The 27,584-nt window shown below is 50.7% G+C and overlaps 8 protein-coding genes across 8 annotated transcripts; 6 read left to right on the top strand and 2 right to left on the bottom strand.

The window, feature by feature from the left end:
• Nucleotides 1-8: 8 nt before the first annotated feature.
• Nucleotides 9-7,460, top strand: MIND_00129000 (RRM domain-containing protein; the record flags this gene model as incomplete). The annotated part of the gene is made up of 11 exons (XM_037358222.1): nt 9-953; nt 1,000-1,896; nt 1,945-2,058; nt 2,107-2,469; nt 2,514-2,585; nt 2,639-2,727; nt 2,774-2,930; nt 2,976-3,388; nt 3,418-4,844; nt 4,892-4,967; nt 5,018-7,460. 11 exons carry the CDS (start codon nt 9-11, stop codon nt 7,458-7,460), a joined length of 6,996 nt encoding a protein of 2,331 aa, XP_037226132.1.
• A 2,647-nt stretch (nt 7,461-10,107) lies between these two features.
• On the top strand, nt 10,108-11,753 carry MIND_00128900 (Glycoside hydrolase family 16 protein; the record flags this gene model as incomplete). The annotated part of the gene is made up of 10 exons (XM_037358221.1): nt 10,108-10,259; nt 10,325-10,400; nt 10,449-10,526; nt 10,582-10,651; nt 10,704-10,841; nt 10,888-10,955; nt 11,001-11,135; nt 11,183-11,310; nt 11,361-11,407; nt 11,461-11,753. Exons 1-10 carry the CDS (start codon nt 10,186-10,188, stop codon nt 11,751-11,753), a joined length of 1,107 nt encoding a protein of 368 aa, XP_037226131.1. The 5' UTR covers nt 10,108-10,185.
• Nucleotides 11,754-16,574: 4,821 nt separating this feature from the next.
• MIND_00128800 (uncharacterized protein) lies at nt 16,575-17,038 on the top strand (the record flags this gene model as incomplete). The annotated part of the gene is made up of 2 exons (XM_037358220.1): nt 16,575-16,682; nt 16,733-17,038. Exons 1-2 carry the CDS (start codon nt 16,614-16,616, stop codon nt 17,036-17,038), a joined length of 375 nt encoding a protein of 124 aa, XP_037226130.1. The 5' UTR covers nt 16,575-16,613.
• Nucleotides 17,039-17,397: 359 nt separating this feature from the next.
• On the bottom strand, nt 17,398-18,694 carry MIND_00128700 (GroES-like protein; the record flags this gene model as incomplete). The annotated part of the gene is made up of 5 exons (XM_037358219.1): nt 17,398-17,421; nt 17,473-18,035; nt 18,082-18,265; nt 18,315-18,381; nt 18,432-18,694. The coding sequence occupies 5 exons, from the start codon at nt 18,692-18,694 to the stop codon at nt 17,398-17,400; spliced, it is 1,101 nt and encodes a 366-aa protein (XP_037226129.1).
• Nucleotides 18,695-19,030: 336 nt separating this feature from the next.
• Nucleotides 19,031-21,256, top strand: MIND_00128600 (Beta-hexosaminidase; the record flags this gene model as incomplete). The annotated part of the gene is made up of 3 exons (XM_037358218.1): nt 19,031-19,558; nt 19,604-19,983; nt 20,032-21,256. 3 exons carry the CDS (start codon nt 19,031-19,033, stop codon nt 21,254-21,256), a joined length of 2,133 nt encoding a protein of 710 aa, XP_037226128.1.
• A 530-nt stretch (nt 21,257-21,786) lies between these two features.
• MIND_00128500 (Carbohydrate esterase family 4 protein) lies at nt 21,787-23,354 on the top strand (the record flags this gene model as incomplete). Its single annotated transcript, XM_037358217.1, has 7 exons — nt 21,787-22,176; nt 22,221-22,311; nt 22,362-22,445; nt 22,504-22,619; nt 22,666-22,762; nt 22,816-23,073; nt 23,125-23,354. The coding sequence occupies 7 exons, from the start codon at nt 21,787-21,789 to the stop codon at nt 23,352-23,354; spliced, it is 1,266 nt and encodes a 421-aa protein (XP_037226127.1).
• A 1,123-nt stretch (nt 23,355-24,477) lies between these two features.
• On the top strand, nt 24,478-25,898 carry MIND_00128400 (uncharacterized protein; the record flags this gene model as incomplete). Its single annotated transcript, XM_037358216.1, has 8 exons — nt 24,478-24,564; nt 24,615-24,766; nt 24,824-24,918; nt 24,964-25,019; nt 25,067-25,144; nt 25,192-25,234; nt 25,285-25,355; nt 25,404-25,898. 8 exons carry the CDS (start codon nt 24,478-24,480, stop codon nt 25,896-25,898), a joined length of 1,077 nt encoding a protein of 358 aa, XP_037226126.1.
• A 281-nt stretch (nt 25,899-26,179) lies between these two features.
• MIND_00128300 (RBR-type E3 ubiquitin transferase) lies at nt 26,180-26,930 on the bottom strand (the record flags this gene model as incomplete). Its single annotated transcript, XM_037358215.1, has 2 exons — nt 26,510-26,930; nt 26,180-26,460 (listed from the first exon to the last, which is right to left on the bottom strand). The coding sequence occupies exons 1-2, from the start codon at nt 26,913-26,915 to the stop codon at nt 26,180-26,182; spliced, it is 687 nt and encodes a 228-aa protein (XP_037226125.1). The 5' UTR covers nt 26,916-26,930.
• Between the last annotated feature and the right edge of the window lie 654 nt (nt 26,931-27,584).

Genomic DNA, 27,584 nt, shown 5'->3' with positions numbered 1-27,584 from the left:
CCGTAGCGATGGCACAGAAACCCGAAGGCTCAGTGCCTCGAAAGCCCCGTCGACTTTTCTCCTTCGACTCTCACAAGTCCTCTCCATCAGCCCAACGCTCTGCATCTGAATCTTCTTTTACGTCGGCCTCGAGCAGCTCAAGCTTGAACCACTTCCGTATACCGTCGCAGCCAACTTTGCTCGAGAATGTCGATGAGGAACCACTTGTGTCTCCCAGAGCGCCTTTTTTTGGTCGTAGTCATAGTCCAGGGCCCAATTCCGAGAAAACGAAACGAAGGCCACAACCACTTGCAGTGGACCGGTCATTGGCTCAGGGAATAGATGGCGCCCCACGTTCCCCCTCCCTGATACGTTGGCAGACAATCAGGCAGCACGTTCTTCCCGTGGAACAACAACCTCTTTCAGCCTCGTCCTCTTCCTCCTCTCTCGTTACCCCCTCTCGATCTCAACCACCAAAACCTTCCAGATTTGGTCCACATCGAGCCTTTCGTCAAGTAGTGGAACAGGCCCGGGAGTTTGTACAAGATGATACCAGGAGATTGGATCAAGAGCTTCAGCGTGCTTGTCTCGCTGCGCGAACCACTGAGGCCGTGAAGACCAACCGGGCAGACCAGTATCTCCCATTTATGTCAGCAACGCATTTACCTGGGCAAGATACCCCCCAACGTCCGGGTATGCGGCGACCACCCTCTGTCCAATCATTAGCGCTCTCTTCTCGAGGGCAACAGCCCATTCCATCCCTGAATTCACTCTACCAAACCCTTCTTCATAACTGTCGACAATCTCCTGATGCGGCTCTGTCTGTTCCCATTCTCCCAAGCGAACCGCATGTGCTTGCAACACTCCTTTCGCCATTCTTGACCGTCGATACGACAGCAAGGGTTGAACAGGAAAGGCGATATGCCTTCGAGTCCTTTGACATCATCATCAAAACGTGGAAACCTCCGAATGAGGTTCGATTCCAGCCTACGCGTTTCAATCTTGCTTATTGGCCGCCAGACCGTTGCAATAGAACGCTGCAAGTGGATTTGTAAGGCTGCATTGATCCCTCACTCGACGGTTCGCGTCAGACTCCTGCATACTCTTCGGGCTGTGCTCAGCGATCCCGAATGTCCATACCAGGCGACCCATACAGCTTCTGTTCAAGCGCTTGGATCTGCACTGTTTACACTCCTTCCAACGGTTCAAGGCTCTGGCGAAGAACATAATATCGTCGTTGAAGCAGTCGTTCATCTTTTTGCAGGTGATTACGGCGTTCTCGACCTTTCAACCGTTGAAGAGCAATTTGGCATTCGTTGCGCCCCGTCCGAAACGCGACAAGAGTCCCTACGGCATGCTTTAATTCTCGATGCCCTTGCTCGCACCCTCGAAAACAGTGCTGACAGTGTTCGTCGATGGTTACTGAAGCACGTGGTCGACGAGTATTGGCCTCGACAGCCCGACAACGTTCTGTTTACACCATTACTTGGCGCGATTCAAGCTCGCAAACTCGCGACTTTCACTCGAATGGGTCTCAGTGGGTTGCGTTCACGACCTTCAGCGACATCATATCAAGGGTCTACCACTGTGATCGCCGAATATGTGGTTCATTTTGTGCAAACACGCGTGGTTCCAGAGCTTGCTGCTATTCCAAGCGACAGTGTCACTGTTGCGAAAAGGACAGGTACAACGGATAGCACGGTGCCGACCTCCCGTTTGCTACCGGGTGACAATATCTCCGCCGTCGACGAAACTCGCAGAAATGTCGTTGCTATTGGTTTGGAACTGCTTCATCCTGGAGCCGGTGCTAGGGAACTCGGGTTGTGGGCAATGACTGTTTTGTCTGAATGGTACCGCGACACTGACGGCAAACGCACAAATTGGAAAACTAGTATCGATGAAGCCGTTCAACGAGTGGTATATTTCCAAATCATGAGTGGTTAGTATTCTGAATAAACATTCTAGATTTCAGAAGGCCAGTGGCCGGTAATCCTCAGTGTGCTCTCTGCCCTCCTCGATGGTCTCCCGGAAGATGTCCGCAAGCCTCTAATTGTTGTTCTTCTACCAACTCTGACTCAGGTATATCTCATTAATGACTTATATGTTTCCGTTGCTCATAGTTACTAGCGTCTGACATATGACCCGCCCCCACATCCTTCCTTACCACTTACTGCGCTTCTAACGAAACTCGCTGAACTCTACCCTCCTATCTTCTATAGACCACTTTTCCTTTGCGCGGCGGCGACAAGCGAAATTTCCGTCGCAGAGCATCTCGTTGGAATCTGTGCTCTCGCTCGATTTGTGCCAGACTATTGGACAAAGGATGCCGAAATGATAGGTGTCGCGCTGGTTGGCGGCGGAGGCAGCAAGACCAAAAATCCAAGTGGGGACACAGGCAAGATTGCTTGGGGAACAGCCCGTCTGGGACAATCAGTATTGCTGGTGGAAGTGATAGGCCGAATACAAGCTGTTCGACGAGCAGCTTCCTTGGTCAGTTCTCTTTGTGGATGTGTCATGATCTAATTCTTTACCAGTCCCAACAACTTGATATCATCCGCTTTGCTCTAGCGTTAGAGACCCGTGTCGGGATATTGCTGGAGGTCAAAGTACGAGCTTGATATGATAAATAGCAGTTGCATCATCACTAAACTGTTGGCAGGAGCGAGCGAGCCTCATTACACTTTCACAGCGAATGTTGTTCATGATGCTATTCAGGGAACTCAGACTATTGACCAAGTCGCTAAAAACGTATGTGGTGGACTTGCTGATCGCGTTTGGAACTGATGCCAACTAGAGCATCTTGGCTACCCCGACTGGTCTCATGGTTCACTGATTTCCACCAAGAAAGCCATCTCAATGACGACTCCGACTTGGAATTTATCACTGCGACCAATGACATCCAGCAAACGTATACAACGGCGAGGAATATTGCTGCTACTCCGAGAGGTAGAGTGCGTCGAATTTCACAGTTGTTTTCCAAACCTTACGCGTGTCAGAATCGAGCGACCATTGTCATGTCCGCTTCATACGACGGGACATTCAACACAAACCCCGCGATGACAGACAGCAAGATTGGGCTACCGAGCGCAATTCTAGAGCGAGCAGCTCTTGTGTCTGGTCTCAACAAGGGATTCCCGCATAAAGCACTCAAACTTTTTGTCACAATGGCGACTATTTTGACAGTGGACGATTTATTATCGCTGGGTCCGTTGATTTGGGAGCATCATTTGCGAAGTGGTGAGATCAGTGTTGTCGGATCGGCAAGTTCCTCAAGCTTGCGACCACATCTCGAAACTGATCTGTTTCTGGTTAAAGGCGTGCTTTATCGTCATGCAATGTGCCGAACGGACTCCTCACGAAATGATGGTACAACTGGAAGTGGATTTTCGCAGGTATGTGTTCCCGTTTGGTATATGTGCTGTTACGATCTCTTCTCAGTTCGGACGACACCACTCGACTGGAAGCAGTCCGAAAGATTAACACGCTTGTGAATTGGCGCTTCCAAATCATGTCCCAACAGGTGTTGATAGACCGGAACCACCGCGCTTTCAAATTTACTCGAGGGCCGCTTGCTTTCGTTGCCACGGATATGGGCACAGGACAATTTATACGCGAACAAGATACTAGCAACGACAAAGATGCGATTCCACCTGAGTTGCGGAAACGACTGGTAGAAATTGGCTGGGCCGACGATGACGAGGAAGTCGATCAGCACTTGGAGTGGGTCAAAACACCAATATCAAATCTTCCTGCACTCTATTTGGATCGATTAGAACTTCCTGGGGCGGATCAGAATGCGCCTATCGCGGGGTCCGGTGGCTCAACACCCAGTCCAGCTCCAAGTCCTCGAGCATCGCCTTCACCCTCAGCCGACAAATTCGCGGAAGAAGTTGCCCTTCTTCGAAGGAACTCGAGTTCTGGTGGTCCGATTTACGGGGGCAAGCGGCGTGCTATCTTTGTCCCTTCCCTTGCTGCTATATTCCCAACTTTGGCGAACAAGGTTTTTGACCCAAATTTCCTGATTGCAGCAACGGCGCGAGGGACGGTTATTGACTTGATGCGAAATGATCCTGCGCTCCTTACGCGGCCTGTTTTCGAATTGTTTGCTGGAGCCCAGAAAGACATGACGACGGCGATCTCCAGCTTGAGAGCCTTCTTACACATACGAAGGACACTTCCTCCGCCCTTAACGCACAATCTACTCAACAGTATCGCTGGCTTTCTCAAAGGGCATCTCAAAGTAATCGGAGGCGGAGATGATTTGTTGTATGATTTCGCCCTTGTGATGCCGATTCTCGCCAAACTTGTGACACAAGTGAGCGGAATGTCTATGAGGGAGATTCGGCGCGCGAAAATCGAGGCGTTCCTTATACCATCCGGCTCGCTGTGGTTTCCTTCATCAGCTCCTGCGGGACCGATGTTTCCTCGACAACTTGGAGCTGTTGCGCTCAGCGACGAAATTCCCCATCATCTGGTGCATGTATCGATGATAAGGCTTTCACAGAACATGCTTTTCCTGTCAATTCTGAAGCGCAACCCTCAAGATGTCCAGATGATCAGGAAGAGCATGACTCGTCTCGTTCTTCCTTCGCTCGATCACCTCCCTGATGCTCCAACAGTCGAATTGAAGGACTTGGTTCCAGTCCCTGGCGAGCAAGCAGTTGTGTTGTCGTACTTGCAACTGCGCGTTCAAAGCTTGTCCATGATAGTCTCTCGAAGCTATCTACTCTTGATTGCCCAAATCTTTAGGTCCATGTCCCGTCACCTGAGTGATCGTAGCGAGTTGGGTGTCCTCGTCGATGGAGTCAGTCGCATACTCCTAGCTCATGGGTCCGATATTGGCATCGTTGCCCATTCTTTAATAGGTAGCTTGTCTCTATATTTTTGGCAGTCTTCTCATATGTGGCGATAGCTTTGATGGTGGCTAGTACACGCTTCAGACGTTTATTTACTTCCGGAGGGGGTTATACTCTGTTTGTGCCAGTTCTGTGAGTAAATAATACTTTGGCGTTTTTGCTATCTTATCATGCTCTTCCAGAATCAAGGTCTACACGGAAGCCGAAGGGCATGCTGGTATACGACTTGCTATCGAATATGCCTTCAACCGATTTTACGCCCTTCATCGAGAGGCGTTCATTTTCCAAAGCATCGATTCAATGGCAGCTGTGATGGCTCTCCCAAACCTAAAGGGAGATTGGGTGGCGAAAAATATTTATACTCTTCTGGCTACGCTTACTCGACCAATTCCTCTGAATGCGCCCGATCATGCCGCTATCAGGGGAGTAAACAAGATACAGGAGCGGGAAGCGTTACTGTTCAGTACCGCCGACGAAAAGCCACAAACATTTTTGGCATCGATGCAAAAAAATGGAGATGAACGGACGAAGGTGCTCGTCAACATACCGGAAGAATACGAGTCCAAACGCCTTGGAATCGACAATATCGTTCGCCTCTTCTTCACGGTCATCGCACACGATCCCGCAGTCTTGCGAGCGGAACAGTTTCTGCGTTTCCTTCGCCATTTAACCCCCTATCTTTACAATGCTTCTTCATCAGCGCGTACTCTTTTGAAAGAAGGGATTGAGGCACTAGGAGTCATAACCATGAGACCATTCGTCAAGTCCAAAGGCAACGACCCATCTCTTCGTGTTCCTGAAGAACCTTCGATGGACTCTATGATTTCCGGCGTACCGGAGGCGACCCAACCGAGCAAGACTAAGCTTTCCAGTGACATCCTTGCCATGAGACTTGACTACTTGTCGCTCATCCTCAATTTCACCAAAGCAGGCGGGCTTATCTCCCCTCCTGCTTCCCATCGAGCCTTGGACCTAATCAAACACATGTTTCGTGACCACGACAACGAAGTTCGCGAACCCATCTCGTCCTTTCTAGCGGAGTATACCAAGAACTGTCTTATCAGAGAGAGTGCCAACGCTCGGACAGTTAAATCTGTCGTTGCATTTCTTGGCGATCTTTCCTCATTGCTCAGCTCCTTCGCGCTGTCGCTCGACTTTTCTGGAGTCTTTTCGACTCTAACCCAGCTATGTGGCGATCCAACCTATGCAAACGAACCGACGTTTTCAAATGTCCTCGTCAATCAAATTTGCTCGTTTGCACTGAACGCTTGCGAACAGGCTGCTGCTGAGAAGCAACTCCTCTCACTCCCTTCACGTTACCCTCTCGTTCTCCTGATATGCCAGGCAATAACCTTGAACGGAGCTGATGTTATTGCGGAAGTCATTCGTCGGAGGCCATCGTACGAGTTCATGAGCGGAATCATCCTCCCCATCTGTCTGCACATGAAAACCGGGGAGCAGGTTATGGCAAGTGCAGTCAGGACTGAACCGTGGCATTTGGAGGCGCACCGTAACACCTGGATTCGATTACTTGGCTACACAATGACTGCTTGCCAACAGCCGATGGAGGCTAACCCGCGAACAAGGTCGAAATCACCCGATCGGCGTCTTTCCTCTGGGAACAAGTCTCCAATGACCATATTCGTTGTAGGCTTACAAGTCATCAAGGTCGTTATTGTTCGAGCCCGCGAGGATCTCGACATGTCTTTTCCCGGAATATGGACTCGTGTTGCTCTGTTTCTCAAGATGGTCCTCGCAGAAGGCAGTGGTACATTTGCACTGCGTCCGACTCGCGAATATTCGCCAAATGCATCTCCCATTAGTTCTCCCCGGAGCAGCTCACAATTCGACCTCGGTCAGCCTTTTCACAAGTCAAATTTCAACTCTAGCCGACCCTTGCCCAGCCCAAGAATTGTTGATTATGTATTATGGTCATTTCTTGAGATGCTGGTCGCATTCCGGACCCCACTCCTTCTTCATATGCGGTTATTTGCCCAGGAAAAGGTTTCCTCGTTGTCCCAAGAAATCCATCAGTACAACACAACAACGAGCCCATCGCCGTCTCGACCCGTATCTACCGCCTTTTCCAAACCACGAAGAAGGAGTATGATGCCATCTCCTGAAGCCTCTCCCGGCCTGAGTCCCACCCAAAGTTTTGTCAATATACCGCATCCTTCCATGCTTTCTCTCGATACCAGTTTTAGTCGCCAAGCTGGTTTTTATCAGCCCTCGTCGCCTCGTGACATCCAGGGTGCTGGCCCAATCGTTCATCTGGGCCCAACGACATCATCTGGGTTATTTGCTCCCTCCAGCAGCGGTGGCCGTATTCGCGCGATGGTCAAGTCTACCAGAGTACGGTCACTGGTCTTGGTTCATGCAACCTATCGACGTATAAGACTTGTGCAAAAGACACTCGGGTACGACAACGACCTTTTGCCGGCGGCTCAAATGCTTGTAGAAGATAGCATGCCCACTTGGACCGCTGCTCAAGCGATGGAATGTCTGGCACGAGAAACACAAGAGATCATGGAAGAATTCGAGGAGGCATTCTGGAGCGCTGGAGACGATATGGTTGTCGTGGACCCAGACCAAAGCATGAACTTTAGCCTTTCTTTTGACGACTAATCTACAACTGGATGTAAACTAGCTTACCTTTCACTGTATTGTTTAATGTAGTGTTTTCAGGCGACGACCAAGATATTAGCACGTGACGTTATCCACCGACTCCTTTCTTGCTTCTTGACTACCACCATCCCTCTTCTTGAATATCACGATACGATGACCAACAGCCCGTCTCTTTCTGGCCCCGTTTTCAAATTCAGTCGCGAGACGAATGCGGTACGCGTCGAGAATGTACCTGACAGTGGTACGAGCACCTTTCTGATTCACGCGCTCTATATCCACAAAATTTCAGCCAATCGTCTAGAGATCCTCGCTCTCTTCAGGACCTTGATAGGTGACATTCGCTCATCTCAGGACCTCGACGATGCCCTAGAGATTACGTTTTTCACTGGCGAGAATGCGCGGTGTGTGTGCTCTTTTTAGATACTGCTCTGAGTTGAGACAAGATCAGAAAAGCCTTGTGCATGTCTGGGTACAGTATTGCTGGGTCGACGCTGTACGATCATACTTTTTCCCATCTCTTCGCGCACTCATCCAAGTATATTCAGCCTTGTTACTCCCATTGTCCGTTCTGCTTCTCCAGCTTTGTCTCAAGGTGGCCAAGTTAAGAGAAACGACACGCGTCGCAATCTTTATGTTCTTGGAATCCCTTTTGGCATGACAAAGTATGCGTATCGTTTCTCCCGTCTTTTATGAAAGTAATCTTTTCTACAGTCAGTCGCTCACCGCTCTTTTTTCCTCCCATGGCACTGTATCTCATTGTGTCATTCTTGCAACCCTCGATGGCGCGTCTCGCCGACGCGGCTTCGTCGTAATGTCAACCCATGAGGAAGCTCGCCGGGTCATGACTGCTCTTGGTCGCAACAGCAAAGCGAGCGGTGGACTGGATGTTTCGTGGGCTGTTGTCCAGCGTTCTAAAGGTTGTTCGTCATTGTGAATTACCATACTTTTCTAACAAATCTCATCTTAGGATTCCTTGACGGTGGTGATCGCGCTGGTGTTGTGTCGTCCCCCCCATCGACGCTTAGTCCTCCCTCGCACCTTTCTCAACCAATGTTATCCCCTGATGCCCATTCCCTCCCTCCTTTAAGCACCACCCCAACTCCCATGATTCTACTGGCCAATCTTCCGTCTTTGTTATTCGACGACGACGAAGATTTACGTGGGTTGGTTTGTCCTTTCGGAAGTGTCAAGAAATTGCACTTGGTCAAAACACCGCTCCCAGCCTTCTCTCTTGCTCCCACTCCTATCGCAACAAGCACTGCAGTCGTTCATTATGCAACTCTATCCGCTGCTCAAGATGCTCTTCGTGCTCTCAATGGCGAGTCTTACGCTGATTGTACCATCCGCGTTACCTTTCTGGCCGATCCCGAAGTGCTCTCGGTTCCCGCCTCGCCCTTCCCTCAAGAAATGGATTACTCTCGTTTCGAACCTGCGTTCTCCTCCATCCATTGTGGACCACCATTGATGAAAACTGTGTTTGATGGCCGAAATCTGCGCAACTTCGTTCCTCAAGACAGCAAATATCAATGGAATCGCCCCACGCATCTCTCAGTCCGCTCGTTACCCTCGTTTGCCCGTTACGACACCTTCCCCAGATACGGCGAGTTCGCGCATTCGTGAGTCATATCAGTTTTTTTTTTCGGCCTCCACGAATCCTAACGTTCTGCATAGCTGGCTCCCGACGTCCCTCTATGCCCGCGCTCCCTCACGCGACTTGGGTTATTGTGTTTGACTGATATGATGCATTCTACACCTACTTTTCGAATCCGTTTGCTTCTCGTGCTTACCTGCTTCCCGACTGCTCGCCTGGATTGGAATTGTTGCTTGTCTCGGAATCGATTGCTGCCTTTGCTTTCTCTCGACCTCAAAAACTGGACCTCTGCCACCCTCAGCAAGCTTTCTCTTCGCACATCGCTATCCCGGAATACTTTAATGGATCAAGTTAATTCTTGTGGGTCACAAATTGCGAGATACCATTCGTCACTGATACTACTGCCCCCATTAGATTCTGCTGCAGCCAATTAGCTTCTCAGGCTTCAACTTCAAGCACCAGTCCTATTGACCTGTCGGACTTGAAGACTTCAAAGAACACATTACGATGCTCATGGCTCATAAATCACGGCGACCCCCCCCCCCCTTTGCTACTCGACAGCATCTGTAAGCTATAGCAACTAGTTTCACTGCACAAGCCTGACTTTCTCGCTAGAGAAAACTCCCGGCGATACCGAAATGTCCTTACTCTTTTCAAAAAGCTTCGCGTATGTTGTTGTTGTCCTAAACTGCGAGCTGTCAACCTGACTTGAGTCTTTTTTAAGGAATGGTATGTACATGTAAACTTCAAGTAGAAGAGATGAATTGAAACGTCCTACCGTTACCTACTAAGAGGTGCTTAGCTGCATTTGCTTTGATCGTGCTTAAAGGCGACCTTGGTTTCTGTGTCTGCCTAGTTGTCAATGATGGAGCGGTCTTCCGATGTTTTGTCGTCCTCCGAATTTTCCTTTCTCGGACCCGAAGCGTTCGGTTGAATCCCTCAACCCATTATGATGTTCCTCTCTATTACGATGAGCCGCGAGTGTACAAACTCCAGGACTCTCCATCGGAGTCCAAACCAAGAGCCAAAGTCGCTTGGCAATTGACGACCAAGTCGTTACCACGTGCTTTTGATCACTTCCCTTGCCATCCCCCACGACGCTCTCCGCGTACCACCCTCATTGAACGAACACTCATGCACTCCCTGGCGGTCCTGCTCCCCCTTATTTCCCTTACGATCCCTCTCGTCAAGGCTCAAGGCGCAACATGGTCCGTCGTTATTCCTCCTTTGACCGTGGGCAGCAACTGACCCCTACTTTTCTTCTCGCCAACAGCAATGTCACCACCAAATGCCCTGAAACCGCACCTTGTTGCAGCGAATTCGGGTTCTGTGGCACAACCGAGGCTTTTGTATGTTCCCCTCCTCGATCGACTGCAAAATTCTTTCAACTCGCGTAGTGTCTTGGAGGCTGCAACCCGCTATATTCCAGCAAGCTCGACTCCTGCTTGCCCAACCCGATTTGCAAGAGCTCTTTCGTCCGTCTTTCTCTTTCTTCCCTACAAACAAGTCCCAAACCCGACTTATTTCTAGCACTCTTTCGCGAACAATGACCGTGTCCAAAGTAACAGTTCACACTGGGATGGAAACGCCACCCTGTATGGTACGCCAGAACTCTTGACTCGTTCCCTCTGTTTATGTTTTCATCTGCATAGACTTTGTCGTTAATAACGGCAACATCATGAACACCGGCGCGAATGGTGGCGAGCTGGCGATGTTACTCACTAAGGAGAACGGCGGCACCCGTCTCTCCACAACGCGTTATCTTCACTACGGCATCGTTACCGCACGGAGTATGTGTAACAAAGCCATGGTTTCAAGGGTTGATTATACTTGCAGTGAAGACGGGTCGCTGGGGCGGTGTCGTCACGGCCTTCATTACGATGAGCGATGTCAAGGACGAGATTGTGAGCTCACTTTCCAAGCCATGCAATCAGTTTAACATCCAATAGGACTGGGAATTCCCTGGTAACTCCACAACGGAAGGCCAAAGCAACTACTTCTGGCAAGGAGTGGTTACCCAACCCAATCATGGTGCCGTTTCGCAGGTTAATGGCGATACCTTTGGTGACTACCACGACTACACTGTGCGCATTTCTTTTTCAACTTGGGACTATCGTTGAGTCTGCTATAGATTGACTGGCAGCCTGAGCAACTCCGGTGGCTGATCGATGGCAAGGTTGTCCGCACCTTGAAGAAGAGCGATGTCTTGACCGACGGTGTATCGCAATACCCTACAACCCCTTCGCGCATCCAGTTCAGGTAAGTTTATTCGCCTGAAGCTTGCTCCTGTCACCAAACACATTTTATAGCTTGTGGCCTGCTGGTGTTGCCTCGAGTGCTGCTGGCACTGTACAATGTGAGTTCACAGCTGGTCCAGTGTCCAAAGCTTTGAACCTTTGAATCCAACAGGGGCTGGTGGTCTGATCAACTACGACGACCCAGACTATCGCTCTGCCGGCCACTTCTATGCGCTCCTCAAATCCGTCAACATTACTTGCGCTGATCCCGTCAAACCCAGTGCCGACATTACGGGCTACAAATACGGCGCCAACTCGTCAACGAACACGCCCTCAGTTGCCCTCACTAACCTGACAACCAACATCAATGCTGCTGCGCCGGGCGTTGTTGGCCGCAGCGTTGAGGGTATCCGGACCATGCTGGCCGTGCTCATCGTTGCTGGTGTGTTTGGGCAGTTAATTTAAAGACTTTTTTTAAGATTGGGCGCTCGTCGTCGGTACATCGTGCTCAGATATACCACCTAATTTTTATATATGGTTACATAGGGGCACCCTATTATGTAAGTATCAGTTGTTGACTTTCGCTGCCACACAGGAAGCCGGTGCTCAGCGTTCTGTCTCGGTGGAACCGACGCGGGAGTACTGAATCATCCCAACGAAAGGACACTAATAACGGTCAAAGTCGGCATTCATTGAAAGCTTGACGGAGCATGGAACTGCAAAATCTCCCAGAGGATGTCCTTCGTATCATCCTTAACTTCGCTGGAATTTATGCTGTTCTTGCAATGAGCTGTGTTCGTCGTGGTCAACCTGCTTTTTCTGATTCATTTAAAGTATAGTTTTCAGACAAACACACTCTTTCGAGTCTTGGCTCAAGGTAGACTCGTATGGGTCGACCTTGTGAAGAATCTCCGCCGTATGGGCATGCTCGACGGCCATTCATCTCACTCGATATCGCAGAAAACCCAACCGGAGCTGGTGCAGCTGGTGCAGCGATTGACTTTGGGGCCCAAAAGCTGGCGGAAACTTGAACATCACTCGGAGACCAGACCCAAAGTTGCTCCTTTCGAAGAGTATGCTATCCATCCCAAGATGGATAACCAAGTATTCTCTGCGCGACTTCTCCCGGGCGGCGAATACGTTTTCTTACATTACGACTCGAGGATCGAGTGCTGGAATGTTGTCCAGAACCGGCGTATGTGGGTCTTTGAGCCTCGGGAATGGTTTGTTGGGGGCTTTGCGGTGGACATATTGGTAGATGGCACAGAGGCCAATGTGGTTGTTCATCTGCATCAGTACCAAGACGATTTGGTTTCGAGGTATGAGAACCACCTGCGACCGAAATGTTTTGATGTGATTATACTGGACAGTCGTGTCGAAATGTTGCACCTGAAACTACAAGATGCCGGTAGCTCGAGCACCTTTCTATGGTGGACCTATTGGAACAATGAATGGGAATGCAGTCTTACGGATGATGTCGGGATATGCGGCGCATTTGCACATGCCAGTCTTCGTCGATGGGGCCCCCCGTCGGATCCTCCTCAGGCTTCCCCTCGAATCCAGATAGTCTTTGATCTAGAAGCCGCCACGAAACAGTGCCTTATCATCGCCTCGGTAAGTTCTCGATAAATGCTACGGGTACTTAGACTGACATTCTGCTAGACAGACGAGAGCTTCTTGGTCACTCTCACCTCCACCCATCTCATCGCACTCACTGACAGCCATCATGAACTCCGCATCCTTGCTCTTTCTGACATCAAATCAACAAGTCATTGGACTGATAAGGACGGCCATCCTTCGGACTCTGTGGAGATCAGCGAACTTCCTGTTGTGGCCGTGGTCAACCTCACACTGAACAACTTGCCATTGCCGAACTGGATGCCCTACCGGAGATATAGTCTCTACGCTTACCGCAGTCCGTTGGATGACCACACATTTCGCATTTGGGTTGATTGGACCAGCCCCAGCGGCCGTCGTGTTCTCAGCTACCATCTATTTGTTTCACCACGCGGCGATGCTACTCTTCGTCAGAGACTTGCCAACATTGACTCATCCGGCAGCGGCGCAACGTATAGTGGACACGAGCTACGATGGATCCACGATAACACGGCAAACGACACGGCTCTCGTTTTTGCGCCATCAGTGACCGAATCTGTCGCGTCATTGTGTGTTCCTCGCGCCGTTTGGCTCGGACATGTATCCGTTTACGGTGGTGCCGTCGCATATGTCCACCAACAGGTTGCGCATGTGGCATATTTCCAGTAGGCGGAATCGGCAGTCGAGTGACATTCAATTCTATCCATTGAGAGAAGGTTTCTAGTTGGGTGGGTAACTCACCTTCACCACCAAACAACTATCCCGCAGGTCCATTCGGGAATTGCTCTGACAGAAGCCCTCTTCATGTTGTTGTCCGACCGCTCACTTGTTTCGGTTTCTTGTCGATCTGCGTTCCGACGAGATTACAATCTCAGCCTGTTTACTTGACCTCGGAAAGCCACACAAGGGAAAAGGAAGCGCCAGTGCGCCGTTCACATACAGCGTTTGGCATTAGTTTTGCGCGCCGCCTTGGGATGAGTTTGACGTATAGGTTGCTGCGGACAACGGAATCGAAGACCCGTGCGGGATTCTCGACATCAGAGTACTGTTGGACAAAGGACAACATTTTCCGCCGCGGAGTCAGTTGCCAAATCTCTCTAGCTCCACGTTTAACGAAAACGCAAACGAAGCACCACCATCAGGCTGAATTTTGTTTCCCTTCGTATATCCGAAGCAAACGCGTCAAATCTGCAAGCCAACAAGAATTTAAACACCTCAAACACTACAGATTCAATGTTGTGGACTCGATTGACAGACAACTGAGCAAACGAATCGCATATGATCCCGCGCTACGATCTCTTAACTCCCCACCGACGACCTTATGGCATACTGTGCTGCGCATTAGATATTCATGGGGCGTATAAAAGGCCTGAAGATGCCCTTTGAACTCCAGCGACCCAATTCCTACCCAGTTTAAACGCTTCAAATTCACCAGCAACATGAAATTCACCCAGAACTTTGTCTTCACCGCGGTTTTCATCGCGACTGTCCATGCGGCAGTGATTTCGGTGATATCTGGTGCCTTTCCAGACGGTTCTGAGCTAATCACTCTCCAGCCGCCTCCCGTGAGCAGCGTTGTGGGCCTAATGTGGACAATATTCCATCACAGTTGACTGACATCGTTCTGTAGGTCGTCGCGGTCCCTCCGCCCCCGAGCTCTTCCCCCGTCCAGGGAGGAGGAGGATCCTACGTTCTCGAGGGCGTGTACACGACCTGCGTCGAGTTCACTTTCGCGGCACCGGCCGTGGCTACGGTAAGCATATTTCACTGGGACGTCGGGTTCAGGGGATAATGATATTTCACAGCCGTCCATTGGCAAGCGCGAGATCGCGCCTAATCCACCAGTCAGCGCTACTACTCCCCCGTTCAACGCCCCTCCGGTCAGCGCCACAACACCTCCGATTAACACACCGGTCAGCGCTACTACCCCCCCGTTCAACACCCCGGTTAGTGCTACGACCCCTCCACTCAATGCACCGCCAGTCAGCGCTACTACTCCCCCGTTCAACACCCCGGTTAGCGCTACTACTCCTCCAATCAACAATCCGCCCGTGAGCGCTACTACCCCAGTCAATACACCACCAGTCAGCGCTACTACTCCAATCAACAATCCGCCCGTGAGCGCTACGACTCCCCCAGCCAATACATCGCCAGTCAGCGCTGTTACTCCCCTGGTCAACACCCCCGCCCGTTAGCGCTACTACTCCTCCCGTCAACACACCACCGGTCAGTGCCACGACCCCTCTGTTGAGCGAAAATACGCCGCTGCTGGATCCACGTGCCAACGGACCGCCATTGAGTGATTCCACGCCGATCAACACCCCACCTGTGTCATCTGCAGTTAGTATCATAATCTTCAAAAGGCTCGAATATAACTAATAGTGTCTCCCTCCTTCAGTTCCCTGCACCTACCAACGTCGTATTCAGCACCTGCCTAGTCTTCGTCCCATCGCCCACCCCGGTGGCCTAACCAGGCAGCGATACCCCAAGAAAATTTGATGCTTGTCTTTCTTTAACTTTCTTTTTCAACTTGAAGTTACTTATTTACTTCTTGTCCTTTACTACAATTTCATAATATAACCAGTGTCGCTCAGTATTGATAATAAGAGTCGACACAGAGGTTTTCCAAATCACGCCCACAGCGTGACTTTGTGACCAAACGCTGTTGATGCGGAAGCTCGTTCGTCCTGAACTTTTGCTGCCACTGGCGCCCAGGAAGCCAGTGCTCATCATTTCTGTCTCGTCATAAACGCGGTACAGCCGGCGTGAAAGTGCTCAATCAGCCCATTCAAATTTCTTTGAACTTGTCAACGAAACGACACTATCGATAAAATCGGCATTTTTTAAAAGCTGGATGGGCCATGGAGCTGCAAATCTCCCAGAGGATGTCCGTCGCATCATCCGTAAGTTTGCTGGAATTTATGCTGTTCTTGCAATGAGCGGTGTTCGTCGTGGTCAACCTGCTTCAAGTTTTCTGATCCATTCAAAGTGTAGTTTGCAGACAAACAAACTCTTTCAATTCGAGTTTTAGTTCAAGATGAACTCGTAAAATCTCCGCCGTACAGTATGGTCCAGCTCGCTCGCTTCTGTTGCTTGGCTTCCTGCTTTCTGATGAGATTCCAAACGCACAATCACATCAACGAAAGCCACACATGCACAATACTTAAACGACGCGCCAATGTGCTTTTTACAACTTCACATGTCTATTATATGGGCGTTGCGCGCCGCCTTAGGGCTGATTTTGACATAGGTGCTGCGGAAAACTGAATCGAAGACACACGGACCACGGTCTATGTGCTGCGGGATTCGAGAAGCCAAAGGACAAAGGACAGCCCGTCAGCCGCGGCGAAGTCACGGATGCCAAATCTCTCTAGGTCGCAAGTTGACCAAACACTGTATGCTGAATATTGTGCTTAATCAACCGCGGCCAGACAACGAAGAATATTAATGCCCCCTCAAATATGTCAAAGTCTCAGTTACTCAGACTGCAGATTCAAAATTCTGGACTCGACGGACACTGTCAGCCAATTGGGCGAACGAATCGCACACGAGGGTAGCATGATCCCACACTATGATCTCCCAACCAGCAAGCGACGACGTTTTGGCACACCGTGCTGCGCATTAGATATCCACGGGGGCGTATAAAAAGCCTCAGGACGCCCTCTGAACTCCATCGACCTATTTCCTACAGTTTTTACTCGCTTTCAACGCTTCAGAACCACCAGTATTATGAAATTCACCCAGACCTTTGTCTTTGCTGCGGTGCTCATTGCAACGGGCCATGCGGCAGTACTTCCGGTGATATTTGGTGCTTTTCCCGACCATTCTGAGCTAATTTTTCTTTGTAGCCGGGCTTTGCGAAGGGCGATGGCGCGCCTAATCTACCCAACATTCCCGGGCCGCCGCTTCCGCCACCCAATGTTCCTGGGCCTCCGCCACCCAATGTTCCCGGCCCCCCGCCGCCCAATGTTCCTGGCCCCCCGCCCCCCAACATTCCCGGGCCGCCGCTCCCGCCGCCCAATGTTCCCGCCCCCCCGCCGCCCAATGTTCCTGGGCCTCCGCCCCCACCACCCAATATTCCTGGGCCTCCGCCACCCAATATTCCCGGCCCCCCGCTACCACCTCCACCACCGCCACCCCCGGGCCCACCCTAGTATTCCCGGGCCTCCCCCGGTGAGTTCAGGTCGCCGTTGATCAACACTCAGTCAGTATCTCTTTCAAAAACTCAAATATATACTAAATATATTCTTCAGCTTCTTGGCCATGCCAACGTCGTCATAAGCACCTGTGTGGTCTTCGTTCCATAGACTAAAACCTTGACACGGCAGCGAGCAAAAGAAATTTCTGAACTTTCCTTAACCATTATGCCTGTCTTTCATCCACTCTGTTCAACTTTCTCCGCTCCTTTCTCTACTCTCTTTAACTTTCTTGTCTGTCCTTTACTACAACCTTTTAATGCATTCAACGTTGCTTCCCCAAGTTGTCTCACATCAAGTTCTTTAGGGCATCTAGACTACGACTTGAGGACAGATTGATACTAGTATGAGAGATGCTCAAAAGCACATTACATTTCCTGAGGATGACCAACCAGCTTCACTCCACTGACACCTTCCCCGCCAGTCCAACGGCCCAAGCCCTTCACGATGCCCGCCAGTCCATTCGGCAGCACTTCGACCCTATTTGGGAGCAACTGCCCTGTCTCCAACAATCTTGGCAAATGCTCCTTGATGAGCTTGCCGAATGCAGTATGCTCTGGCTTCGCGCCGAACCCAAGATCCGAGGGCGGCTTCCCGCCATCTGGCCCGACGTAGTATCCGAATGCCCGCACGAGTTCCACGCCCTTGTTTTGGGCGAGGCGGTCCGGAGACAGGACCGAGCGCGGGTTTACGGTGGCGAGTTGACCGTTGGGCTTGACGATGTCGTGGGCAATATCGAGAGCGGATGCAGCATCGGAAGCCATAGCGAGAAGGGCGTCGAAAACAACGTCGAATGGTGCAGCAGAGATTGCCGGATGAGAGACGAGGTCAACCATTGTCGTGGATTCGCGGGCAATGATGGCGGTGGCACCGAGAGATGCCAAGTATTCGGTGTGTTTGCCTGAGGCATATGCGACGATACGCGTAAAACCGGCGAGTTTGAGGTATTGGATGGCTGCATTGATTTGAGAAGTGAGTGCTGACGAGATATTGAAACCCACCGTACTGTCCGCAAGAGGTAGCGGCACCGAGAACAAACGCGGACTTGCCGCTCTGGGGTTTGTCGGAAGAGAATGTCGGGTTGAGGCCCAACCCGATAGGTGATGGCGCATACAGGCCGTTGAGAGACGTGCAGCCAGTGATGAGCACTGTGGCGAGCTGGTCGAAACTGACATTTGCAGGTTTCTAGAAGAATATGATGAGAGATCGTCGACAGGACCTACAGGATACGAACTCGAATTAGGAAGGGCTCGTTGATGACATGGTATTGCTGGTAGCCACCAGCTGTGTCGGAGCAAAATCTGCAATGAATTTGAGCCTACAAATAGAAGCTCGAGAAGAAAGACGGTACACTTCGTCGCCCTTCTTCCAGCCTTGCACACCTTGGCCAACCTCTTCAATGACGCCCGCAATATCGCTGCCGAGTATGGCAGGATAGGAGTCGATGAGCATATTCATTGAGCGACGCATGGGGTCCATTGGATTAAGTCCAACCGCCATGACTTTGAGCAGAACCTGGCCGGCCGCGGGCTTGGGGATGGCGATGCCGCTCTTCACGATGAACGGTGCTTTGGGAGTCTCGATGACGACGGCTGTTTGAGTGGGAACAGACATTGCGTTAGCTTGGGAATGGCGGATGGGTTGTCCATATCGTCGATATTTAAAGGTATCTGCAAGCAGCACTTCGGGTGGCTTCCGCTGGAGATTCAATGGTGCAGAGTAGCAGCGTCAGCGTGCTTTCGTGGTCGTTCGGAAGCTTGAGAAAAGATGAGAAATGAATGATCCACCCAAGATCCACCATGGTGGTTTTAGGGCCGACTCGGACACGGCCTGCGATTATGTCAGCCAATTGGAGGTTGCTTCCACTCACGACTTTTCGCATGCGTTCTTCTTCTCAAGTCCGGGCCGCGGGCCATATCTGCTCACGAGGGGCCCCGCATATCGCTCCTCATGCTTTCCTTCTTCCAAGTTGCAGTCGTTGCCGCCTGCGTCATTGGCGCAGCGGCGGAAACACTTACAGGAATACCGACATTCGACTTTAACATCACATCCACCAACAAACTTTATCTTTCTTCGCTTACCCACGTCCTTGTTGACTCACGGTTCCAACGCTCTGTGGACTTAGCCGGAGAGACGCTCATCCCACCGACACTCCTGCAATTTGGCCAAACATTTGCGGCCGATCTCAAAGTACTTGGATTCACAGACATCCCGGTCCAAGTTGCAGACAGGGCGCAGCCTGGCTCCATTTTCCTCACACTGTCAACGGATAGGGCGTTTCTCGACGCCGCTGGTCGAAATACATCGGAGGGATACACATTGACGGTTGGGACCAAAGATGTCGTTATCGCCGGTGCTAGCCCGCTCGGCGCTTTCTGGGGAACAAGGACCTTACTTCAGCAGGCAAAGCTAGGAGGAAATGCTTTGTTAATTGGCTCTGGTAGCGATTCGCCTGGTTGGGCTACTCGTGGTGTTATGGTCAGTCTCGACCTTCCTTGCTGGTCCTGCTTATTCTTTCTCCAGCTTGACGGAGGAAGACATTTCTACCCGCCGGAGTTCATCATCGAAATCTGCTCATACCTTTCTTTCTTCAAGCAGAACACCTTCCACCTGCATCTCAGCGACAACCTCTTCAATAATGTCGACATTTACACCCGCCAGCGCTCCCTTGAGCTATATGCCGCATTCAGACTCAACTCCGATGACCCAGCGGTTTCAGGTTTAGTCAAGCCCTATAGGTTCAACGAGAGTTACACTCGCGAGACATTCGACAATATGCAAGCTTCATGTGCAGCCCGTGGAGTTACCATAATTCCAGAAATTGAAGCTCCAGGACATGCATTAGTCATCTCCCAATGGAAACCCGAACTCGGTCTGGCTGATTTGAGTCTGTTGAATATCAGGCGTGTAATATTTTCTTCTCCCTCGTTGAACTGAACAAGAAATTCTAGCCATCCAGAAACAATCCCGACAATGGAGAGCATCTGGAAGACTTTCCTACCGTGGTTTAAATCGAAAACAGTCCATATTGGAGCCGACGAATACGACAGCTCCCTTGCAAATGACTACAACCTCTTTGTCAACACCATGTCCAGCTTCATCCGCGACAATTCTGGTAAAGATATTCGCATCTGGGGAACGAACGAGCCATCTCGGAGCTCCTCCGTCAGTCCCAACATTACTATTCAGCACTGGGAGTTCTTTGAAGATAACCCGCTCGCTCTCATCAAACAGGGATACCGTGTTCTGAACGCAGATGATGCGTTTTACATTGTTGGAAAGTGGTCGGGAAGCTATCCACAACAGCTCAACCTCACCCGCATTTTTACCGGAGATCCTGCTGGTGGTGCTTATGCCCCAAATATCTTCGACACGCATAATGCAACCAATAATCCCGCTCGTAGCGACCCAGGAGTTATCGGACATATCGCCGCTCAGTGGAACGATTATGGGCCTAATGCGACCACTGTAACGGAGGCTTACTATGCTTGGCGAGATGCGTTGCCTGCACTTGCTGACAAGCAGTGGGGTGGTCGACTCACCCAGCAACAGTACAGTCTGATTTTTGACGAGCTTCACGGCGTGATCCCTGGGCAAAACCTCGACCGAGCGATTCCGTCAAAAACCGAGGTCATATTGGAGTACAAGTTCTCTGGACACACACAAGCTGAGACTGTCGTCGACTCTTCGGGAAATGGTTATGATGGGGCTTGCAAAGCATGCAGCATTGCCGACGGAATTTTGACCCTCTCGACGGGGATTAGTCTGCTCAAAACGCCGTTGACGTCCAAAGGCCGCAATTATACCCTTGCATTCGGCATCAATCCTTCTTCTCGAGCGCCTGTTGGGGCCACCATTTTCTCTGGGCCTGATTCAACACTCGTGTTGGGTAACGGAACTGCTCCCCAAGTTGCCCTCATCTCCGCGAATCAGTTCTATGCGTTGAATTTTACTCTTCCTCGAGATGTCTGGAGCGATGTACAGCTGCTTGGCCGAGGCAATGCGACCTTCCTTCGTGTCGGCAAGGGACCAGAGATGCAGTTTTTGACGGTGATGGGTATCAACGGCCAGAGCTTCCAGTTCCAGCCCATTGCTATTGAGGCTCCACTGGCGCAGATTGGTGGGGGCGGCTTTATAGGGAGTTTTAGGAGCATAAAACTTTTGAATACGGTTTGAGAATATGTAAAGGGCCATACATCCGCTTTGTCAGGCGCTACTTATCCTCATGACTGCTTTCGTCCAATGCTCTTACGCGCCACTAGTCTAAACGTGCCACAAAAAAAAAATGACTGCTTTCGTTGTGGAACTGATACAAAACAAGATTCTCTTCGACGGTGAATGTTGCCCTTCCTGTCAAGTGGAGTCGAGTATGTAACTTCGGCGGAATGATTGGAAATCAACCGAAGTGATCGACTTGCTAAAAAAAGAATACGATCCTCAAACCACCACAACCATTGAACACAAGTCTTGACGCTTCCAACACCTGCTCTGGGGTGAAGACAATAGATGAGCTAAGCATTGCTTCTGGTCACTACATGTGGGCGACAGGGCCGCTGAGCGGTGTTACAATGACTGCTTCGAGTCTAAGATGACCCGCGATAAATTTAGGCTTGCCGTGTCCTGCCGAACAGGTCTTTTAGGTCAACAAACGATTCAGGCGGCGTGTTTGTTGTCTTTTGCTCTTCCCCCTCATACCACCCGCGGTAATGCCGTCGCTCGCTCCTCTCTTGCTCGCATTTCTCGCCAGTCGTGTCTACGCCGATGGAACTGAACAAAGCGAGGCCGCCCTTGGACCGACCCAGGCTTGTGCGCCATACAGCTACGCGCCAGTCACCGCCGCTATGACCGCCTCTAAATTCCCTCCCATATGGCAACCAGTCGCCGGAATTCTTTCTGGAGATACCGCTGCGACATCGTTATTCTCGTCTTTCAGCTCCAGCATCCCCAACATCGCTCCAAAAGGCACCCTCGGTGTACCCGACCCGAACGCCCAGTCAAAATACCCCGCCACAGACCCCGATTGTTGGTGGACTGCCTCTACATGCACGACGCCAAAGGCATCTGGAGTGAACCCCGATGTCGCTGCTGTACCCGAGGTAGGCTTCTCACGTTTTTTATAGCATCGTTGACATCGCTATAGCCCCAAACACTAGGGTATGGATTTGACGACGGACCAAATTGCTCGCACAATGCGTTTTACGACTATCTCACTCAGAAGAACCAGAAAGCTAGTGCGTGGTCACAATATGGCTTGAACTTTTTTTCTTACTGCCATTTCTAGCCCTCTTCTACATCGGCTCGAACGTTATGGATTGGCCTTTGCAAGCACAACGAGCCGTTGCTGATAACCATGAGATCTGCGTTCGTGAGTGTCATGGGACCGCGTTTACCACTCCCTCCCACTCAATGTCGTTCGTGTCCAGATTCATGGTCCCACCGTTCAATGACAGCATTCACCAATGAGCAAGCCTTTGCCGAGCTGTACTATACTCTGCAGGCTATCAAGCTTGTCACTGGTTACACTCCCACTTGCTGGCGCGTGCGTGCTGTGATTTCTATACAAAACACTGCTGAAAGTGAACCAGCCTCCTCTCGGTGACGTTGATGACCGCATCCGGTTTATTGCACAGAAGATCGGGCTTTACAATGTGCTTTGGAAGTACAACAGTAATGACTGGGAAGGCATGTCGGCTTTTTCTCGTGCTTTAAAACGCTCATTGACGGTCTTTTTAAAGTCTCATCTGGCGCTGCAACCCCCGCTCAGGTCCAGGCAAACTACGATACGTTGATGAATGACGCCAAATCGGGAAAATTTAGCACCAGCGGCGCGATCATCTTGACCCATGAGCTCAATAACTACACCATGCAGACGGCAATCGACAACTACCCGAATTTGGCTGCTGCTTTCAAGTACATCGTTCCTGTTGGAGTTGCGCTGAACAAGACGCAGCCGTATGTGGAATCCAACTACACTCAGAAGTCATTTGCCCAATGTTCGTGTTTTGCTTCGAAGATGTCTTTATTTTGACCCACTTTTCGTTTAGACACTGGCACACAGCCTCCTACTGGTGGTTCGAGCGGCAGTAACTCTCCAGGTGGAAGCAGCGGCGCTGCACATCCTTCGTCGTCTGGTGGACCAAGTTCAAATTCAAGTAGTAAAACGAACACGGGCCAAGCAGCTGGTTCTTCGGTGGCTGTTTCTGTCTCCCCGCACTTTGCCGCGCTGATGAGTGCGCTATTCGGACTGGCTGGTGTGTTGACTTCGATACTATGACCTGACACGGACTTTCTTGCATGCGATGGACATCTTTACCTACATATAATCAATACCCTCATAGAGTAGCGTTGCTCCCCAGACAATCCATTCGTTTTGAACTTGAGCTCGTTGATGAGATCATACGGTCCAATGACTAGTCTGATCACATTTTTCTTCCAACAACGATGACCTCCCAGACCGCGTCACTGCAAGCGCTCCAACAAACTTGTTCCTGCACAACACTTCACTTCTGAATCCAATGTCCAACGAGTCCACACTTTCCCCTTTGAAGTACAACAATCCTGCTCATAATTTAGGCCGCTCGATCGCGACAGGAGGATCATCTACTAGTGGATTGCAAGCCGGATGAATACGACGGATATGCGTTTGGTGCGTGTTCTTTTATCCTAGCACCAGTACCAAGAAGCCAAGTCGCCCAAAGTGGCAGATGAGCCTTTGAGGCTCGCGTCCAGCACTACTGCCAGGAAATACTATAGTAATTAAACGCGCGTTCTCCAATTGTAACTGATACTAAACGACAGACCCTCACGCTCATTCATCGTGAAAGCATTTCCCACCCCCATCCAAAGTTCACACATGAACTGTCCAAGAGCTTAGAGGCGTTTAACGCATCAACTTACGGTCTCCAAGCCCTAAGGCTGCCGCGGCAATATAACGGATAGATCGAGGGGTGTAAACGCCCTTTCAGTTCCAACAAAAAAGGGCCTGCTTTGCTCTGCTTTGCTGGCGCACTCCGAGTTGGCCGCTTGCAAGTTTCGCTGTCTCAAGCCTTCCAAGAGTGCCACAATAAATACAGTCCAACTTCAAATACTGCCGCCAATGCCGAAGGTGAAACAGATCGTCAGCCCCAAAGCCAGTAAGGGCCCTGGTGTAACCCCCGTTTCGAAAGAATGATTACTCGGACTGTTGAGCACCTCAATGCATGTCTGTGTTCTTCTTGTTCGTTCTCCTTCGCGTTTTTGACCGCGACAATCCAGACAACGAATCTATGTTCATTGTCGTCAAGGCTCTGCCTGGCTATCGCAACTTGTGCACAAGTCTAAGTCGGCTTCGACAGGATCGACTCGAAATGCACCCAAGTTACCACATCACCTCAATATGATAATAGCCCAATACATAAATGCAAGTCAAGGGGACTCGGATTCTCTACTCAACCATGTCCCAACCTCAGGTCTCTGCTCTCATCACTTACGCTCTAGGTGGTTGGGTGCGTGATCAGAGCCATGCGGGCGACGAGATGCTAATGTGTTTGTTTAGGACCTGTCTGTCGCTGGGGACCTGTTGCTTCAAGGTGTCATCTTCGCCCAAACAGCGCACTACTTCACGCTCTATCACTCTGATTTGCTTGCGCTTCGGCTCTTCGTCGCAGGCCTATTGTTGTTTACCACGCTCAAGTCAATGCAAATGATGTGTGACCGCCGTTTTGGCTCTCGTTGTGTTGCTGACATATCGTTGGCACCGAATAGCGCGATTTTGTGGACTCAGAATGTCACCCACTTCACCGACGTCCGTGGAGCGACTATGTTGTTCGCGACCAACTGGCTCGGGCAGATCAACTTAGGCATGAACGTCCCTCATCCTATCCGCCCTTGCTCAACTATTCCAGGATTCGGTGCCTCCATATCATTCTACATCCAGATCTTCATGTGCCAACGGCTTTGGGTGGGAGGGCCTTTTCAATCGCTTGAAACTTCTCTGATTCCTTCAAGTCCCTCTCCAAAAACATTTACGTCGTCATTGTCCTGGTGACCATGTTTACCTTCTCGCTAGCCGCAGCTTGGGCGGTGGTATGCGTGTTTTTGTTAGCGTTTTTCCGTCGCTTAATATTTTCCAGGTCATTCTTACGTTTAATAACCGGCTTTCGTCAGCTACATGGAGTGCGTTCTGTCTGCATTCGGGACCATGACGCTACTAATTCTCTCTGCAGTCTCGGTCCACTTTGGGGTCGTTTTAGGCGGGGACCTGTTGCTTTGCGGCTCAATGGCCTTCTTCCTCCTGGTATGGTGTCGTCAGACACGTTTGTGCGTCAAGCTAATCTGGACAAAGAAACATTCAAAACACGTGCTGCCGCAAACGGCAGGAATGCTGAATGCGATTCTCAAGCTGACGATCCAGAGCGCAATGCCTGGCGCTATATGTGCCATGATCACCGTCATCGCCTCGCAGACCGGCGACCGGTCCGTGCTTGCCAAGCCGTCGACGACGATCTCGATCATTGCCTCCAATGTGTTGCCAAAGTTGTATGCGCTCAGCGCGATGTGGACGCTGAACTCGCGGCGCACTATCCTGCTCTCGCGGTCGACGGGCCAGAACACGAGCAGCGAGGGACCAAGCGGGGGGCGGAGGACAGGCGCCAGCGGGGCACGTGCCCTCGAGCTCGGGGACTTGGGGAAGGGACAGCATATCCAAGTTCGCACGCATGTGCAAACTACGCATCATACGGACGATGAGGCCAATCGTACCCATGCTGAGCGGAAGGCTCAGGAGATGGACGACATAGAGGCAAGCTCAACAGAGAATAGTTTACGTCAATTCCGATAGCGCTTGTTTGCAGGATAGACTGCAATGGAAGATAACATATCTTGTTAGCCGGTGCAAGTTGTCCTTCTCATCCATCACCTGCGCCGAAATTTACTTTAGGCTTATCTTATCGTCTTACATAACAGGTCCACAACCAGAAACCAAATTTTGAGATGGTTTGTTCATCAGGATTGACTACTAGCGAACAGTAGGCTGCACCTATAATTATCATAGAATAACATTTGTGACTTGTGCTCGTTAAAAACAAGGATATCAATGGCACTAAGGGTCATGAAAGGGCATCATTCCACTTTCTCTTTCTCGACTTGTTCTGAGCTTTTTAACCGCATGAAAGTACGTTGCATCGCACGAAGAAGGTACAGGAAACAGACGATGATGACAACGGCTGTGCCAAGCTCGACTGTCCTGACGTCAGCCGCGTTGCCCACTGGTGTGTGGACAACCTCGAAGGCAGGGGCATCGGAGGCTGGTGGAACGAGATGGATGGTCTGGGAGGCAAAGGAGGTCGTGAAGGAGGGAGGCATTATAGGGAGGGGAGAGTCGGAGGAGAGGAGTTCATGGTCTGGGGCTTTGTAAAAATGAAGTGAAGCAGCAAGAAAGACAACGCGTACCTGCGGACGCTGGGCACGCGTAAAATGCTTTCGGCCATGGGATTTCGGTATCGATGAACCCCTTGGCGTTTTTGGAAAGCGCGACTGGGCCGTACCGCACGTGCAACGGAAGCTCGACAACCACTTCGCTGTCTGCTTCACGCCCCACGGTCAGCAGCAACGAGGAGTTGCTTGTTGACGGGTCAAAGGCGGCGACAGGGAGCTCTAGGTTGGATGGGCCAGCGTGTTGGAAAGAGTAGGAGACTGCGCGGTTGGCCAGTTCGTACGGGTCAATGAATATGAGTGGCGGGAGAGCATAGAGGAGGTTAAGGGAACAAGCTTGGTAGGGAGATGGTGTTTGGGAGATGGTGGTCGTGAAGATCGGATGAAAACTTTGGGAGTGACTGAGCGCTGAGCTGGACTGCATCGTGGACGGAAGACAAGACGCGGTCAACGGAAAGTCACGTTGACAGTAGAATATGATCTATTGATGTTATCACAAACAGAAGTGAATGGCTAGCCGCTGTTCTGGACAGCGGTCCTAAATCGCAACCCCACCAACCATGCAGACACAACAAAAGAAAACAGAATTTGGTATAAGCTGTCCTGATGAACTAAGTTTGGGGGACAGCCACCAGGGCGTGGTACCACCCTCGCGCGAGCGTGGCATGTGGCTCGCTGGACAATACAGGTGCGAAGACACTAGCATGAGTCGGGGAACCTTGGGGTCAAGCCCTGACTTCCCAGACACCCCAGTGGCAGTTTTTCTGCAGCTCGGGCTGTCCTGGACCAGTTAGAGCAGCAAATACCACACCCCTCTGCAAATAACTTGTCTGATCACCTTACACCTAGTATAACTCAAGAGACAATGGTGTCACCTGATCAGTCAAAGTATCTTGCAGATGGTTCTGAGACTCCAGAAGCATCTTGGAGTGTGTCGGGAGTTGCAGGGGTGGCCGATAATTCCCGTACGAAAGGAAAAAAAGTGTGCTTTTGATACTTTATCAGATGATGACTATAGTCAAGCACACTCAAAAAGAGCTGCAAATGCTTCAGACAATTTGGACGATATACTAGCCCAAAATGACATTAGAGT

This window comes from Mycena indigotica (assembly GCF_014461135.1).
Source record: "Mycena indigotica strain 171206Taipei chromosome Unknown Mind.scaff0001, whole genome shotgun sequence".
In the NCBI taxonomy this organism is placed as follows: domain Eukaryota; kingdom Fungi; phylum Basidiomycota; class Agaricomycetes; order Agaricales; family Mycenaceae; genus Mycena; species Mycena indigotica.
Note: the sequence above shows the minus strand (reverse complement) of the source record. Positions and strands in the feature narration are given on the sequence as shown.